Source organism: Felis catus, chromosome E3 (genome assembly GCF_018350175.1).
Source record: "Felis catus isolate Fca126 chromosome E3, F.catus_Fca126_mat1.0, whole genome shotgun sequence".
NCBI lineage: Eukaryota > Metazoa > Chordata > Mammalia > Carnivora > Felidae > Felis > Felis catus.
This window is the reverse complement of record NC_058383.1, coordinates 20,603,981-20,617,959: the sequence shown is the minus strand read 5'-3', so window position 1 is coordinate 20,617,959 and position 13,979 is coordinate 20,603,981. Positions and strand designations below refer to the sequence as shown.

The window sequence follows — 13,979 nt, the reverse complement described above, 5'->3', positions numbered from 1 at the left end:
GAACAGTGTCTTTGTCCCTCTGACGCTGAGGGTTGCGCGGCCCACACAGTTAAGAGGCTTAGATATGCATACGGGTGAGAGAGAAAGACTGGGCAGGAGCAGGCGGGGCATGGATCAGCGTCAGGATGCAGGCCAGAAGGAAGGAGGCTGGCGGCGTCCCGAGGGCAGGGATGCAGTGACACACAGCTGGGAGTACAGTGGGAGGTGGAGACACTTGGAACGCAGCCTTCCTCTGTCCTCTCCTTTCACCGTCCATGACCAGGGCAGACACACGGACACGTCCGTAATCGACATCTCATCGTGGCCCCTGCCGAGCCCAGGGAAAGAAAATACAATGAAAGACCTAATCGAGGTTGGGGTGTGAAGTTCTGCGGTGGGGTCACTCTTGGAATGTGTCTGAATAAAGTATCAGAGAAGAACGATCCGGGGGCAGGCGAAGTGTGTTCCGTAATCTCATCGATTCAGAGTCAAGGGGGTGTCTTGTCTTAGAACCTCCGGGGTGAGACTGTCCAATAACCAGAGCGAGAGAGTTGGAGGGACGGCTGTGGGCAAAGGGCGCTGGTGGACGCTGAGGTTATAGGCAGACAATGGTTTAGACTTTGGAACCATGCTTCTCAAACTGTGGGCTTGAGAATTATTACAAAGGACTTCCATGTCCCTATAATACCACACGTGGCGTAGAAAATAAATCAGTAAAAATCTCAGACACACACACACACAAACACACACGCACGGGGCAACCTTTCTAAAAAGCAGGTTGACTGGTGATGACTCCATCACGAACTCATTTTATTTTTTTTAATATTTATGTATTTTTTGAGAGACAGAGTGTGAGCAGGGGAGGGGCAGAGAGAGAGAGGGAGACACAGAATCCAAAGTGGGCTCCAGGCTCCGGGCCGTCAGCACAAGAGCCCAATGCGGGGCTCGAACTCACGAACCACGAGATCCTGACCTGAGCCGAAGTCGGACACTTAACCGACTAAGCCACCCAGGGGGCCCCCCATCACGAACTCACTTTAAAGGACTGTTGAAGTCATAGTTGTTTTCTGTGCATGTGTGTTTTCTGAATCAAACCATGTGAACAAGGTGGTGGTCCGTTGATGCTAAAGACGGGCAGTGGCACAGGAAAAGTCAGCGACAGCAGGGAGAGAGAAAAGCAATGCCTATAAGTGAGGCCCCGCCCCAAAGTGGCCAAGTTCTGCCCAGCCATGAGGCATCCCAGATGCTTGGGCCACCTCAGGGTGGCAAGGAGAAGAAGGGTTCTAGTAACTACCTGGGACATATATGCCCAACCAAAGCCGTTTGGTGCTCTAAGAGTGCGTTGCATCTACACCTGCTTGAGCGGTGGGTTTCCGTGACTCCGCGTTGGCATTTGCGTAGGGGTGCATATATTAGACGACCTGCGATGGTCCTACAGATCCAGAATTTGGACAGGGCTCTGGTCCCACACTCGCTCGACAAACCGATCTGTTTGCACCTACTATGCGCTACATTACATCGGCGGCAATAACAAGAAGGGACACGTACGGATGCTTGCTCTGTTCTAGGATGCCTGGTACCTTTGCTCATCAACGGACAGGAGATGTTGTCTCCGTTCGATGCATGGCGGAAGTGGGGGGTCAAAGACGTGAAACGAGTTGCTCAAAGGGCATGTCGTTCAGAGACAGCCCCGAGGTTGAACGCGTGGCCGCACACCTTGGTCAGGAGGAACGTGCATTTAGCAAAGCTTCCGAAGGAGGCGACGGCGGACGCTGGAATTCACGCGACCCTCCCCCAGTGATTCCCAGCCTAAAACTCACGGCCTTCTATGAATCCTCAGAGACAAGCATAGACCTCTGTAAACTATTTTATTTCAAAAAATACAAACTTCTTCAGGGCAAGATCTTGCCCTTGGGTTTTTTGCCCCCCAGTCGAGCACAGTGCCAGACACACGGTAGTTGACGAATGAATGAACACACGCCTGAACAGTTTTCTCTCTTTTTCTTTGTGGCTAAGATTTGTTTCAGCATAGTTTGTGATCTCGGCCGTCTCCTGTGAGGAAACGCTGAGTGAGCAATTGTATGTACTTCCGATACATAAACTATAGAATAATAAATTTATAATTACCTGGATAAGTCGGTTCTAAAACTTAGAGCTAGTGAAAGGAAACATACATAGGATAAGAATTTGGAAATCCGTGAAGGGCGTGTGAGTGAAGGCACGGAACCCGCTGTGATAGGCTCGCATTTCTTCACCCTGCAGGGGGCAGTCGGGACACCTGGACACGTAAATCTTCCCCTGGGCTCCAGAGAAGATGACGTGAGCCCTGAATCTGCCCCGCCAGTTTCTGTTCGAGGCCAGATCCGAGAACATGGACGTAGGGACCTTAATATTCCTCACGACCAGCTCCTCACTACTTAGGGAGTGATGACACCCTCGGATTCCTAAAAATTGTGGCTGACAATTGTGGAGCCCTCATTGTACTCATTTGGAAAAGCAAGCGCTGCCTCTGAAAAGCTGTGCATCATCCTGCTGTAGAACTAGAAACGGCCTGAAAGCGACCTTCCATTTTTCCATCTGTCTTTGTCTTGTAGTGTGTCCCTGGCCACAGAACGACTTAGTCTACCCAGGGTCAACTTCTGATCGTTTGGGATAAGTTCCACCCCCGCGTGGTTCATGACACTTTGGCGGCCCTCAGGAGAGAGTACGGGGCATGATTCTCCCAAATAACTCTGCTCTGAGAGCGGGATGTGTTCTCATATTCCTTCGCTTCCATTCTCTGGTTGCCGGCATCCACTGATAACCTAGGCGTTCACCTTGTTCGTTTGTGACGATATCTTCAGAAACGTGTCCCCTGGGACCCTGGGCTGCTCCACAGAGGGTGTCAGAGGTGGCTCTGTATAACAATCAGTAAAAGACTCCTGTCCAAACTCATCTTGGGCGGCACGTTTCATTTGCATTAGAATACAAACCTTTCTTGAAACCCAAGGGCCGAGGGATGTTTGGTGGCGGTGGTTGGGGGTGAGGGTGAGGGTAGTGATGAGTTCCCCGCCTTTTCTTCCAGATGAGTCTCCCAAGGCAAAAACCGAACACAGGGTGATTTCTCCATAGGTCACCGTAATCCAGAAATTATCGATATATATCCAGCTCCCTCTGTTCTGAGACCCGTAACCCCACTCCCAAGGCCCTCAAGCTTAGCAGATGGCCCTGCTCTCCTGTCATCGGGAAGATCAAAGCGATTAGGAGGAAGTTCCTAAATATTGCCTGCCCTCATCCCACCCATGTCCCACCAAAGCTCAAGACCCTATCAGCTGTGGATGCCAGGGTCTCTCTGTGGCTATGGATGCCTAGTGGACCCTCATTTCTGCACTGGAGGCTGCCATCCAGTGCCCTCCCCCAGGCTCTAGCTCCACTCTGGACCTTCCTCTCCTTATCATATTGAAGAGCAGTGAGGACCACAGGTTCCGCTGGGTTCCGAATCCCAACCCTGCCATACCGGTGAGCTGTGTGACCTCAGTCAAGGCGTGCAACTTCTCTGAGCCCCAGTTGATTCATTGAGAACCATTGGGAATGAGGGGTGTCTACCCTCTCAGCCTACTTCAGTAGGACTCATGCTCCTCCTGCCTCCATGACGTGTGTCTGACATAGACCTTCATAAACCTTCCCAGACCTGCCTGGCACAAACTTTAGAACAAAAATGCCTGAGACCTGGGTTTGCTATTTTCTCCCACAATGTGTCATTTACTTTTTTAATGTGTATTTATTTATTTTGAGAGAGAGAGAGAGAGAGAGAGAAGGGGGAGAGAGAGAGAGAGAGAGAGAGAGAGAGAGAGAATCCCAAGCAAGCTCCACACCACAGAGCCCGACACAGGGCTCGAACTCCCGAACTGTGAGATCATGACCTGAGCTGAAACCCAGAGTCAGACACTTAACCGACTGAGCCACCCAGGCGCCCCGGCCATGTGCCATTTAAAACTGCAATGCTTGGGGCACCTGGGTGGCTCAGTCGGTTAAGCATCCGACTTCAGCTCAGGTCATGATCTCGCGGTTCATGAGTTCGAGCCCCGCATCAGTCTCTGTGCAGGCAGCTCGGACACTGGAGCCTGCTTTGGATTCTGTGTCTCCCTCTCTCTCTGCCCCGCCCCCACTCCTTCTCTCTCTCTCTCTCTCTCTCTCTCTCTCTCTCTCTCAAAAATAACTAAAACATAAAAAATTTAAAAGTAAATAAAACTGCAATGCTTTCCTCATTTCCCCACTCCCCCTGGTCACTTCAATTCCTTGTGTCTCTTCAAAGCCCGGTTCCTTCTTGCCTTTGGCCTCCTCCTCCTTCCTTTCTTCTTGTCTTTATTTCTCCTCTCCCTTCTAAGCTCCGTCATCCTCTGCGGCTTCTCTTCTGCTTCCATCCCCCCCCCCTCTACCCACACCTTCCCGCAAGGGCATGTGGGAATGCAAGCCAGACGCGGCAGCAAAGGAGACGTCTGCCTGTCCACCGCGGAGATGTCCATCTGAACCGCCGACCAAAAATGGGATAGTCAGACCTTTTCCTCAAAGAACTTACAGTCCTTTGAAGGCAGGTACCACGCATGCTTGAGCATCAGTTTATGCTCGATGCCTGGTACGCGACAAGCACCAATTAATACTTGATGGGATTAATGAGAGGATTCGTCTTCACATAGCCCTTCCATCGTGCTGGTCCAAAGAGAAAAACCCCTTCCTAAATTTATTCAGCAAGTTAGTTGTTAAGTCTCAGCTGTAACCCAAGATCCCTGCTTTCCCCGCTTCCATTTGGCTGATGATCGTATGGCCCCAGGGTATGCGGCTTTTCTTAGGGCTCTATATAAGAAACGTCCTGTTCAAATGCTTTGAATTTCCGCCTTCAGAGATTCCAGGATTCCTGAAAATTTTTTTAATATTTTTTTAACGTTTTATTTTTATTTTTGAGAGAGACAGTGCTGGAGTGGGGAAGGAGCAGAGAGAGAGAGAGAGAGACACAGAATCCGCAGCAGGCTCCAGGCTCTGAGCTGTCAGCCCAGAGCCCGACCCAAGGCTCGACCCTCACAAGTCATGAGATCGTGACCTGAGCCGAAGTCGGACGCCCAGCCGACTGAGCCACCTAGGTGCCTCTTGAATTTTGGGTTTAAAAAGCCCAGTAGGGGTGCCTGGGTGGCTCAGTCGGTAAAACATCTGACTCCTGATTTCGGCTCAGGTCACGATCTCACGGTCATGGGATCGAACCCCACGTCAGACTCCGTGCTGAAAGCCAGAGCCTGCCTGGGATTCTCTCTCTGTCTCTCTCTCTCTCTCTCTCTCTCTCTGTCTCTCCAAATAAATAAGTGGAACATTTTTGAAAAGCACAACGAACTTTCCAACAGAACTGGGCAAGGCAGGTCCTGCCTGTATGTCCTTGGACAGGGTTCACTGTCACCCTGGCTCTCAACTGCCACATCTGTATAAACGGGCTCCGTGAAGCCCATGGTATCTGTGAGCTGTGGCCAGGAGAACGTGTGCAATTGCCTTGTGCGGGGCTTGGCAAGCAGCAGGTGCTCGACTGACTTTCTAAGTGAATTCTTTTCCTCGACACGGGGGGAAATGGCCCTACCTCATGCCCTTGCTCTAACCACCGTTCTCTTGGGTTACAGTTCATCAGGAGGGCTCAGAAAATATTGCTAATTTATGCACCATTTGTTCCACCGGAAAACACATTTGGGAAAACGTGAGCTGCCCCCGTACCTCCAAATCAGGCAAGCCAAAGGCAAGCTGTGCCACTGACCCTTCCAGAGAGAATGGGCACTTTATATCTAACACGGGTGATTGCTTTCTCCCTCGGCGTTCATGATGGCCTCCATTTGCTTCAATTGAGGAGGCCCCGGAGAGAGATATCACAAATTGAACGATGTAGCTTGATCTGGCAAGAAGTTCTGGGGATTCTGGCCTGGGTTTGCCGCAACTCCCAGGGGTAGGTCAGTGACAGTCCACCTTTACAACATGTGTAATGAGTGTCATTTTCACATTCAGCTCGGCCACCCCCTGGCGGAGTGACCTTGGTCCAGTCCCGCAACCTTGCTGAGCCTCTGAAGTTCCGTTAAGCATTGTCGGGCAACAACCAAGAGCTTGGGCTGTGGTGCGAGACAGAGCTGGGGTTGACTTCCAAGGCCACTTCTTGTGACTTCGGGCGAGCTAATCAATTTCACTGGGCCTCAGTTTCCTGCCCTAAGGGTAGTATCTTCTTAAGAGAGGTGTTTAAACATTAACAGCTAATGTATTCAGGGCCTTCAATGTGTAAGGGACCCTTTTAGATATTGACTTATTAAATCCTCATAAAATCCCTCGGAGATGGATCTGAATAGTACGATGTCTGTTTCCCAGAGAGTGGATCGGAGACACAGGCTATTTGGGTTAAGTAACTGGCCCAGGGTCACGCAGCTAATAAGTGGATCCAAACTCAGAAAGTCCGGAGTCTATGGTCTTCACCAACTAGGCTGGAGAGGCCAATGCCTGGAGGCGTTGCGAGGAGTGGGTCCAGCATCCGACGTTGAATTTGGAGCAGAGAGCACAGCACAGGGTGGGCACTCCGTGAATGGTGTGTGGTAATTCTTGTTAGCATCATCTCCCGCGAGGCCCCCGGGCGTGTATCCTGTAGCAAAGCGCCACCACCCCGGCGTGGGAGGCGGGGAGGGCGAGCGCGCTGGATGGTGGCTCATCAACATTTGGGGCTGTGAGAGCAGATGTGTGATCTTGCAGAACGATTCTCGCTTCAGGACTGTGTGTTGATGTTGATGTCGCGGCTGCTCTAAGCACCCCGGATACTGTTAACGAGCTGTTCCAAGCCCAACTGCGGTGTTTTCTTACCAGATGGTCCATGCCGAAGTGCATGGTCTTTCAGACAGGGATGACACGGGTCTCACAGACGCCGAACCGCCACGCGTGGGAAACCTACTCAGGGGGGTCAGGCCCCCCAAACGGCGTCAATTCCCCTCAAGCCCAAGGATCATCCTTTCATCCGGACGTCCTTCGTGTGTCCGTCCGGCAACCACAGAGAGCTAGGGGGGCGGCTACCATATGTGGCGGGAACTGTGTTAGACGCGAGGGACACGAAGGGGAAAAAAACATCGCCCGCGGCTTTCAGGAACTGAGACTAGCCAGGAAGGGCCTGGGAACAAATCCTATTATGACAGTATTCTAAGCCCTACGATGCAGGCAGCTATCAAGGACTCTAGGAATGAAAGGGGTTTCATGAATGAAGGAATGAATGAATGAACATAACTGATTCAGCATCAGTTCTGAAAAGGGGAGATGACTACTTCCTGGATGGGGAACAGCTGCTGTGTATCTTCTTACTGGCAAAAAATCCTGGGTAGCCCATACCACACAGCTGTATCATGGCTTCATTGAGATGGTCTTCCCATTGGGTGCCCAAATGCCAGGCGTCTCCCCAAACCACATGTTTTACTTCCTTTGTCACATGATCAAAGCCATTTAGGCTCCTCTGCCTTCTCCAGCACCCCTTCTCTCGTTCCCCTTTGCACTGAGCACTGAGCCGAGCACACGCTCACTCCCCTACACACACTGGCTTGGAAGAGGGGTGCCATTTCATTCCAGATGCTTCAGATGAGGACTCGAGATCCACACACGTCTTGACAGACTGTAGCAATTAGCTGAAGTGCAGGAGATGAATTTGAAAGGGGCCCCATAAAAAGACAAACGCTGGGGTCTAAGAATTGAATGGCAGAGGGCCAATGAGAAGGAAAACCTTGGCAACTGCTCCTGAGCTCACAGAAAAGGCCACAAAATCCATAGGCAACAATACATGGAGGAATTAAACATCTGGATGGGGCCATGTTGAAAATACCTGTCTTCAAGTATTTTTTTGCATTAATAATGATTTAATATTTTCATAGTGTGACATGAGTTTCATACTAAGACAATGTCTCTCTGGGGGCACCTGGCTGGCTCAGTTGGTTGAGTGTCCAACCCTTGATCTCGGCTCAGGTCATGATCTCACAGTTTGTGGGTTTGAGCCCCACATCACACTCTGTCCTAACAGCACAGAGTCTGCTTGGGGTTCTCTTTCTCCCTCTCTCTCTGCTTCCCTCTCTCTCTCTCTCTCTCTCTCTCATAAATAAATAAATAAGTTACAAAGAGAGAGAATATCTCTCTCCAGTTGAAATAAAAGTAGGACATCAACACGTTCCTTAAACTCAGGCCGAACTCATTGTAGCTCCCTCGTGGGTCACCAGCCTCCGGTTCAGGGATGTGTGGTTGATGATAACTGGCTTGAGTCAAACTAGCCTTTTTCCCTAGACCTGTTCTTGAGCTCAGTTTTTCAGCTCTGCCATGCGGTCAGATAGAAATGTTCTCTCCTTGTTTTTCTCTAATAATTGCCGTGTCAGTGGTCTTGTACCCCTGGTGTCAGTTATAACACTTCGTGGCCTTCACCGGGCACTATTCTAAGAAGTGATTTACCCTTGTTACCTCATGGGATCTTCATTACCATCCTAGAAGGGAGGGACTCTTAATTAGCCCTGTTTTTTGAGGTGAGAAATTTGGGGTTCGATGTGGGTTAAATACACTTCCTGGAGGGCTTTGCAACTTCAGAGTTTTATCAACTTCACGGTGATGTGGGTGGTCAGAAACTCGGCAGTCCTGCACACTGGAGTCCCACACGTTTTATGTTCCGTGCCCTGCACCCCCCGACCCCCGCCCCACCCCACCCCCCCGGCCTTATGAAACAGTTAAATGTGACAAGAGCCGAACAGGCACATGAAGACGTTCAAAATACCTTGGACAATATGTTAGTCCGGGACGAGCATGACTATGGCCACGGCAGTTGGCTTTGACCCGGAAACTTCTGGCCGCCCAACCCTTGAGCGCTAACAACATCTGACTCTACGTGAATTTTCTCTACCAGGCAAGTTCCTCTTGCCTCCTGAAGGTGCTTGCCAAGAAAGCTCAAAACCCAGTAGCAATTAATTATTGACGGAGCATGTGAATTAGAGATAAAAGAAAAGTCGTTCTTTCTCTACACGCGCGATAGTAAATACATTTAATTATGGTAGGGGAAGCTAAGGGATCGTGGTCGGTATTAAGTTTTATTAGCTGAGACATTTAAAAGCATGTCCTCACAACAAAGAGGTCTTGTGTAATCCTAAATGTACCTCTTTGGTGCAGGGCTCAGAAGTGAATAGACTTAATGGAGTGGAGCACATTGTGGCAGATGGCCTTCTGTACCGACAGGTATAACAGGTTTATCATCAATTAACTTTGGTCTACATATGCCTATAGCAAATTGACTGTATAATAGGATCCTGAGCCTCTGTTATCATTGATAGGCCCGCCACCCTGGGATTGGGGGACAGAGAGCATCAGACTCCTCTGATGTCTTGAAGCTCTCACATGAGACAGGGCCACTCTGAAGGTGAACACGGAAGGAGGGGTGGGGTTTGGAGACACGACCTTGGGAAGGAAACCAAGAGACGTGGTGTGGGACCTGCCCCTGGCTCACTGGGCAAACCTCGGGAGCAAAGTTAAGAACTCCATTTGTGTGCCGTTTTATTCTGAACTCGAACTCCAGGTGAGCTTTCAGGGTTTTACAGAGGAAGGACAAGAGAGGGACGGGACTCACCTTGTGAAGGTCGCGAAGCCTGTCCGGTTCCCGGCCTCTGGGCTTCAGTTTCTTGCTTTCCCCCGCGACGCCTTTGGACTGGGTCAATTCTCGCCAAATGCTTTCCCGAAGGACCAGACAGTAAATATGCTTGGCTTTGTGTGTCAGTAAGTCCCCGTTGCAAGTACTCGGCTCTGCTGTTGTAGCACAGAAGTGGCCCCAGACAGTACCTCAGGGGGTGAGCGCGGCTGTGTTCCAGAGAAGCTTTATTTATGAGCATTGGAATTTGAATTTCGTATAATTTTCATGCCTCACAAAATGTTATTATTACTATGTTGGGTGTTTTCCAACCGTTGCGAGATGAAAAACCATTCCTCACGGTGAGCCGTACGAAAACAAGGGGCAGGTGGTCGTTGACCAACCCTTGGGCCAGATCATCTTTGAGTTCTTGGTGCGCCCGGACCTTTTCCAAAAGCTGCTGTGACAACAGTAATATCCTTGACTTATTAAGCTCTCGCACGTGCCGGATTCTGTGCTAAATGCTTTACAAGTGTTATCTCCCTTAAGCCTTATACTACGGTGTGAGGTAAGTGCTGTCATTATCTCCATTTCAGAGATTATGTAAAACGAATACACAGAGAAATTAAGAGTGTGTCCCAGTTGAACAGCACTGGGTAAGAGATAGGGCAGCAGATGTAAACCCAGGTACGTGAGGTCCCCAAGAGTGAATTCGGAAGCCTTGTGCTGCCTTTTCTGACGATACTGTGATCGGAGTGGAGAGTGGGCACAGAGTTAGAAAAGAATTTCCAGGGTTTGTCAGCGCATTTCGTTTTGTAGTTCTCGATCGGGCTCGGGCTGGCGCACGTTTCGTGCAAAAAGTTGAAGTGTTTCTGGGTGGGCGTTAACCCTCTCTTTCCTTTCCCTTCCTCTTCCAGAAATGTGATGCCTAAGACTTTGGATGGGCAGGTGACCATGGAGAAGACGCCGAGTTACTTTGTGACGAACGAGGCTCCCAAGCGTATCCACGCCATGGCCAAGGACATCAAGCTCATTGTGGTGGTGAGAAACCCCGTGACCAGGGCCATCTCCGACTACACCCAGACACTGTCCAAGAAACCCGAGATCCCCACCTTCGAGGTACTGGCCTTCAAAAACCGGACCCTAGGGCTGATCGACGCCTCCTGGAGCGCCATTCGAATAGGGATCTATGCTCTGCACCTGGAAAACTGGCTCCAATACTTCCCCCTCTCCCAAATCCTCTTCGTCAGTGGTGAGCGACTCATAGTGGACCCTGCCGGGGAAATGGCCAAAGTACAGGATTTTCTAGGCCTCAAGCGCGTGGTGACTGAAAAGCATTTCTATTTCAACAAAACCAAGGGGTTCCCTTGTCTCAAGAAGCCAGAAGACAGCGGTGCCCCCAGATGCTTAGGCAAGAGCAAAGGTCGGACTCATCCCCGCATCGACCCAGATGTGATCCACAGACTGCAGAAATTCTACAGACCCTTCAACATGATGTTTTACCAAATGACTGGCCAAGATTTCCAGTGGGAACGGGAAGAGGGTGACAAATGAGGCTGAGGAAGCGGAGAGGGAAGGCTAGCGAATAGCTAAGGAGGCTCCTTTATCTGAGTCCTGAATCCCCCCGGGGTCCACGGCCTCAGCCTCGCTGGAGTGCCAAGTCGATCCCCTCCTTTGTCCAGCCACGATCGCTTCCGGCGCTGTAGGTTTAGGCGAAGGGGTGGATCGCATGGCATCCTCACGGAGGCACCGGGTTTGCCCGGGCGGCGGCATCTGGTTGACCAGATGGCCACCAGGAGCCACTGCTAATTCTCGTCTTCTGCTAATTAATGGAGTCTGAAGGCAGGATAGATAGCTGTCAAGGTCAGAGACCGTGCCAGGAGCGTTTGGTTAAGTGATGAAAGAAAAGAAAGGAAGGTCTCCTTTGGTCACTTGAGAAGCCTGAGTCCTAGCCCTGCATCTGGCACAGCCCTCTGCTGGATAAACCTTTGCTTTGGCACCTCTCCAGAATGCTCCTTGTGGCTGAGTACTCCAGGACTCCCAGGGAGCCAGGTCCTTTCTCTGAGGCGTCTCTAACCTTCTCCTTAGAGGTCTCATCCCACAACCCCATGACTTCCCCCTTCCCCACCTTACGAAGGCGGAGGCATGCACGTTCCTCACCAGAAAAATACAAATAAAAAAAGCTGACACTCTTGGAAGGCTTACTTTCCAAGGGCCCGCTAGGAAGGGCTGGGTCTTTCTCTCTCCACGAGTGTCCCGGGCTGTGGAGGAGCTTAGCGCGGGCCCTCGTGATAGACTCGGGCCCGCGTGGCTGTTCTCGGAGCAGCATGATTGCCACTGAGTTCTGAGCCGTGGGTTTGAAACAGATAAGTGCTATTTCTGGGGGTGAAAAGAGAAGGCCAGACTTTTCGGTGGGCGGTCTTCATACGTGAAGACCCGTAGAACCGTGGTTCTAAGAAATGCTCTAAGAGTGGGCTCCGTCCCTTAGGGTCCCCAGAGGGGCGAGGACGGGAGAGTGGGCATGTCTTCTGTTAGGAGTAATCCTGAGCAACGCAGCGAACAGGGGATCGGTCACCATGCTTCTGTTCGCCCCACCACGTCCCGCCTCGCGGTCATCTGGTGCTTTATTTGCTCTCTGCAGAGGTGGCACACACGGGGGCTCCCTCTGTGGAGGGCCATCAGATCCCGTCTGTGGACGTGCGTGAGGGCGAGGGCTGTCTGTGGACACCCCCCACCAAGGGCTGCTGAACGAAGCGCCCCTTCCCATTACTTTGATTCGATGGAAACGCAGCACTTGACGTCAAGTCCTTGTTCACAGATCTCCCAAACCAGGACTGTTCTAGTAAATTTAAAAAGATGTATGAGTGGGGGGAGCTAAGTCTGTTCGGCTGCTATGAAACTGTCATTTCTCCCGCTAAATGAAAACCGTGTTGTTATAAAGCTTAATGCAACCTGATTAATGGGCTCTCGGCTGGCGTGTTTGTATCGGTCACCTCCAACCCCCCCCCCCGCCCCTCCCACTCTGGGACTGGCCCCTTCTCCGGGGTGGCCGGAAAGACCCAGATTTGAGAATCTGCCCGGGGGATTCTGTCCACAGGGCTGGATAATTCTGGAAACGGCACAAGGGAAGGGACTCTGGAAAGGAGCTCGGCCGTCTCTAGCTTGACGGATCCTGGCCAGAAATGCACCGCTAGGCTAGACTCAGGAACAACCTCGCAAATAACTTTTTGCCAGATGAGGAAGTGGTTATCGAGCGGAAGGCAACGTGTATACGTACCTTCACCGCCAGAGTAAAAGAAGATACACAAAAACACACGCACGTGCATATAAACCCACCTCTTTGAAGGAAGCAAAGGCATGCTGGTGCCGAACAGTGCTTTCTGGGCTGGCTGGTTGGGGCCTTGATGTGCCAACAGAACACAGAATGGGGCTGCTAGCTGCCCATCGGGGGCAACTGTGGGGTTTCTGCAGGCCACGGCTTCCTGAGCCTCATTGCAGACTTCTTGGAGAACCAGGAGCTCCAGGGTGGAGCTCGGGAACCTGTTCTTTCAAGAACATTCTTTAAAAAAAAAATTAATGTTTTATTTATTTTTGAGACAGAGAGAGAGAGAGAGAGAGACAGCGCCAGTGGGAGGGGCAGAGGGAGAGAGAGACAGAATCCGAAGCAGGCCCCGGGCTCTGAGCCGTCAGCACAGACTTTGGACTTCGGCTCAGGCCATGATCTCGCGGTCCGTGAGTTCGAGCCCCGCGTCGGGCTCTGCGCTGACTGCTGGGGGCCCGGAGCCTGCTTCGGATTCTGTGTCCCCCCTCTCTCCCTGCCCCTCCCCCACTCACGCTCTGTCTCTCTCTGTCTCAGAAATAAATAAACATTAAACAAAATTTTTTTTTAAAAAAATAGGCCGTACTCGGCTGGAAAATAAAAGTGGGGACCCCACCCCCACCACTTAAAGTACGTAGACACTTGCGTATAGCAGCAGGGCTTACGTTCTCTGGAGGAATAGGGCAGGGGCCGAAGCCTTGAGAGCTTGAAGGTTTTTATTTTAAGGGTCTGTCTGGCGATACGGTTGAAAGCTCACGGTTTGGAAAAGAAAGGCAACGTTGACATGTTTAAGTTCTATTTTCTGCAGTGTCTACTCTGGCTTGATCCTCGTGACTCCGGGAGTGAGCCAGGAAGCCATGTCCCCTTCTGCAGGGGGAGAAACTTGACCAAGGAATTCCTTCCTCTCCAGGAAAGCGAAGTCAGCCTGCTAAGATAAGAGTCAGGTTAATCATACTTCTGCCCTAGTTAAACGTGAGCATTGCAACTCACGGAAGATTGAATTTTGCATTTGATTTCAATTAGCAAAGCATAAATTATATTTAATCTTCGCTTCCCCTCTTC

General features: G+C 51.0%; 1 protein-coding gene across 1 annotated transcript in view; it reads left to right on the top strand.

The window, feature by feature from the left end:
* The window catches only part of HS3ST4 (heparan sulfate-glucosamine 3-sulfotransferase 4), a 394,358-nt gene extending 381,804 nt beyond the window's left edge, over positions 1–12,554 (top strand). Inside the window, exon 2 of the mRNA XM_023247121.2 lies at positions 10,516–12,554. Coding sequence (XP_023102889.1) covers positions 10,516–11,152 — 637 coding nt within the window. The 3' untranslated portion in view covers positions 11,153–12,554. The remainder of the gene's footprint in view (positions 1–10,515) is intronic.
* Positions 12,555–13,979: the final 1,425 nt, after the last annotated feature.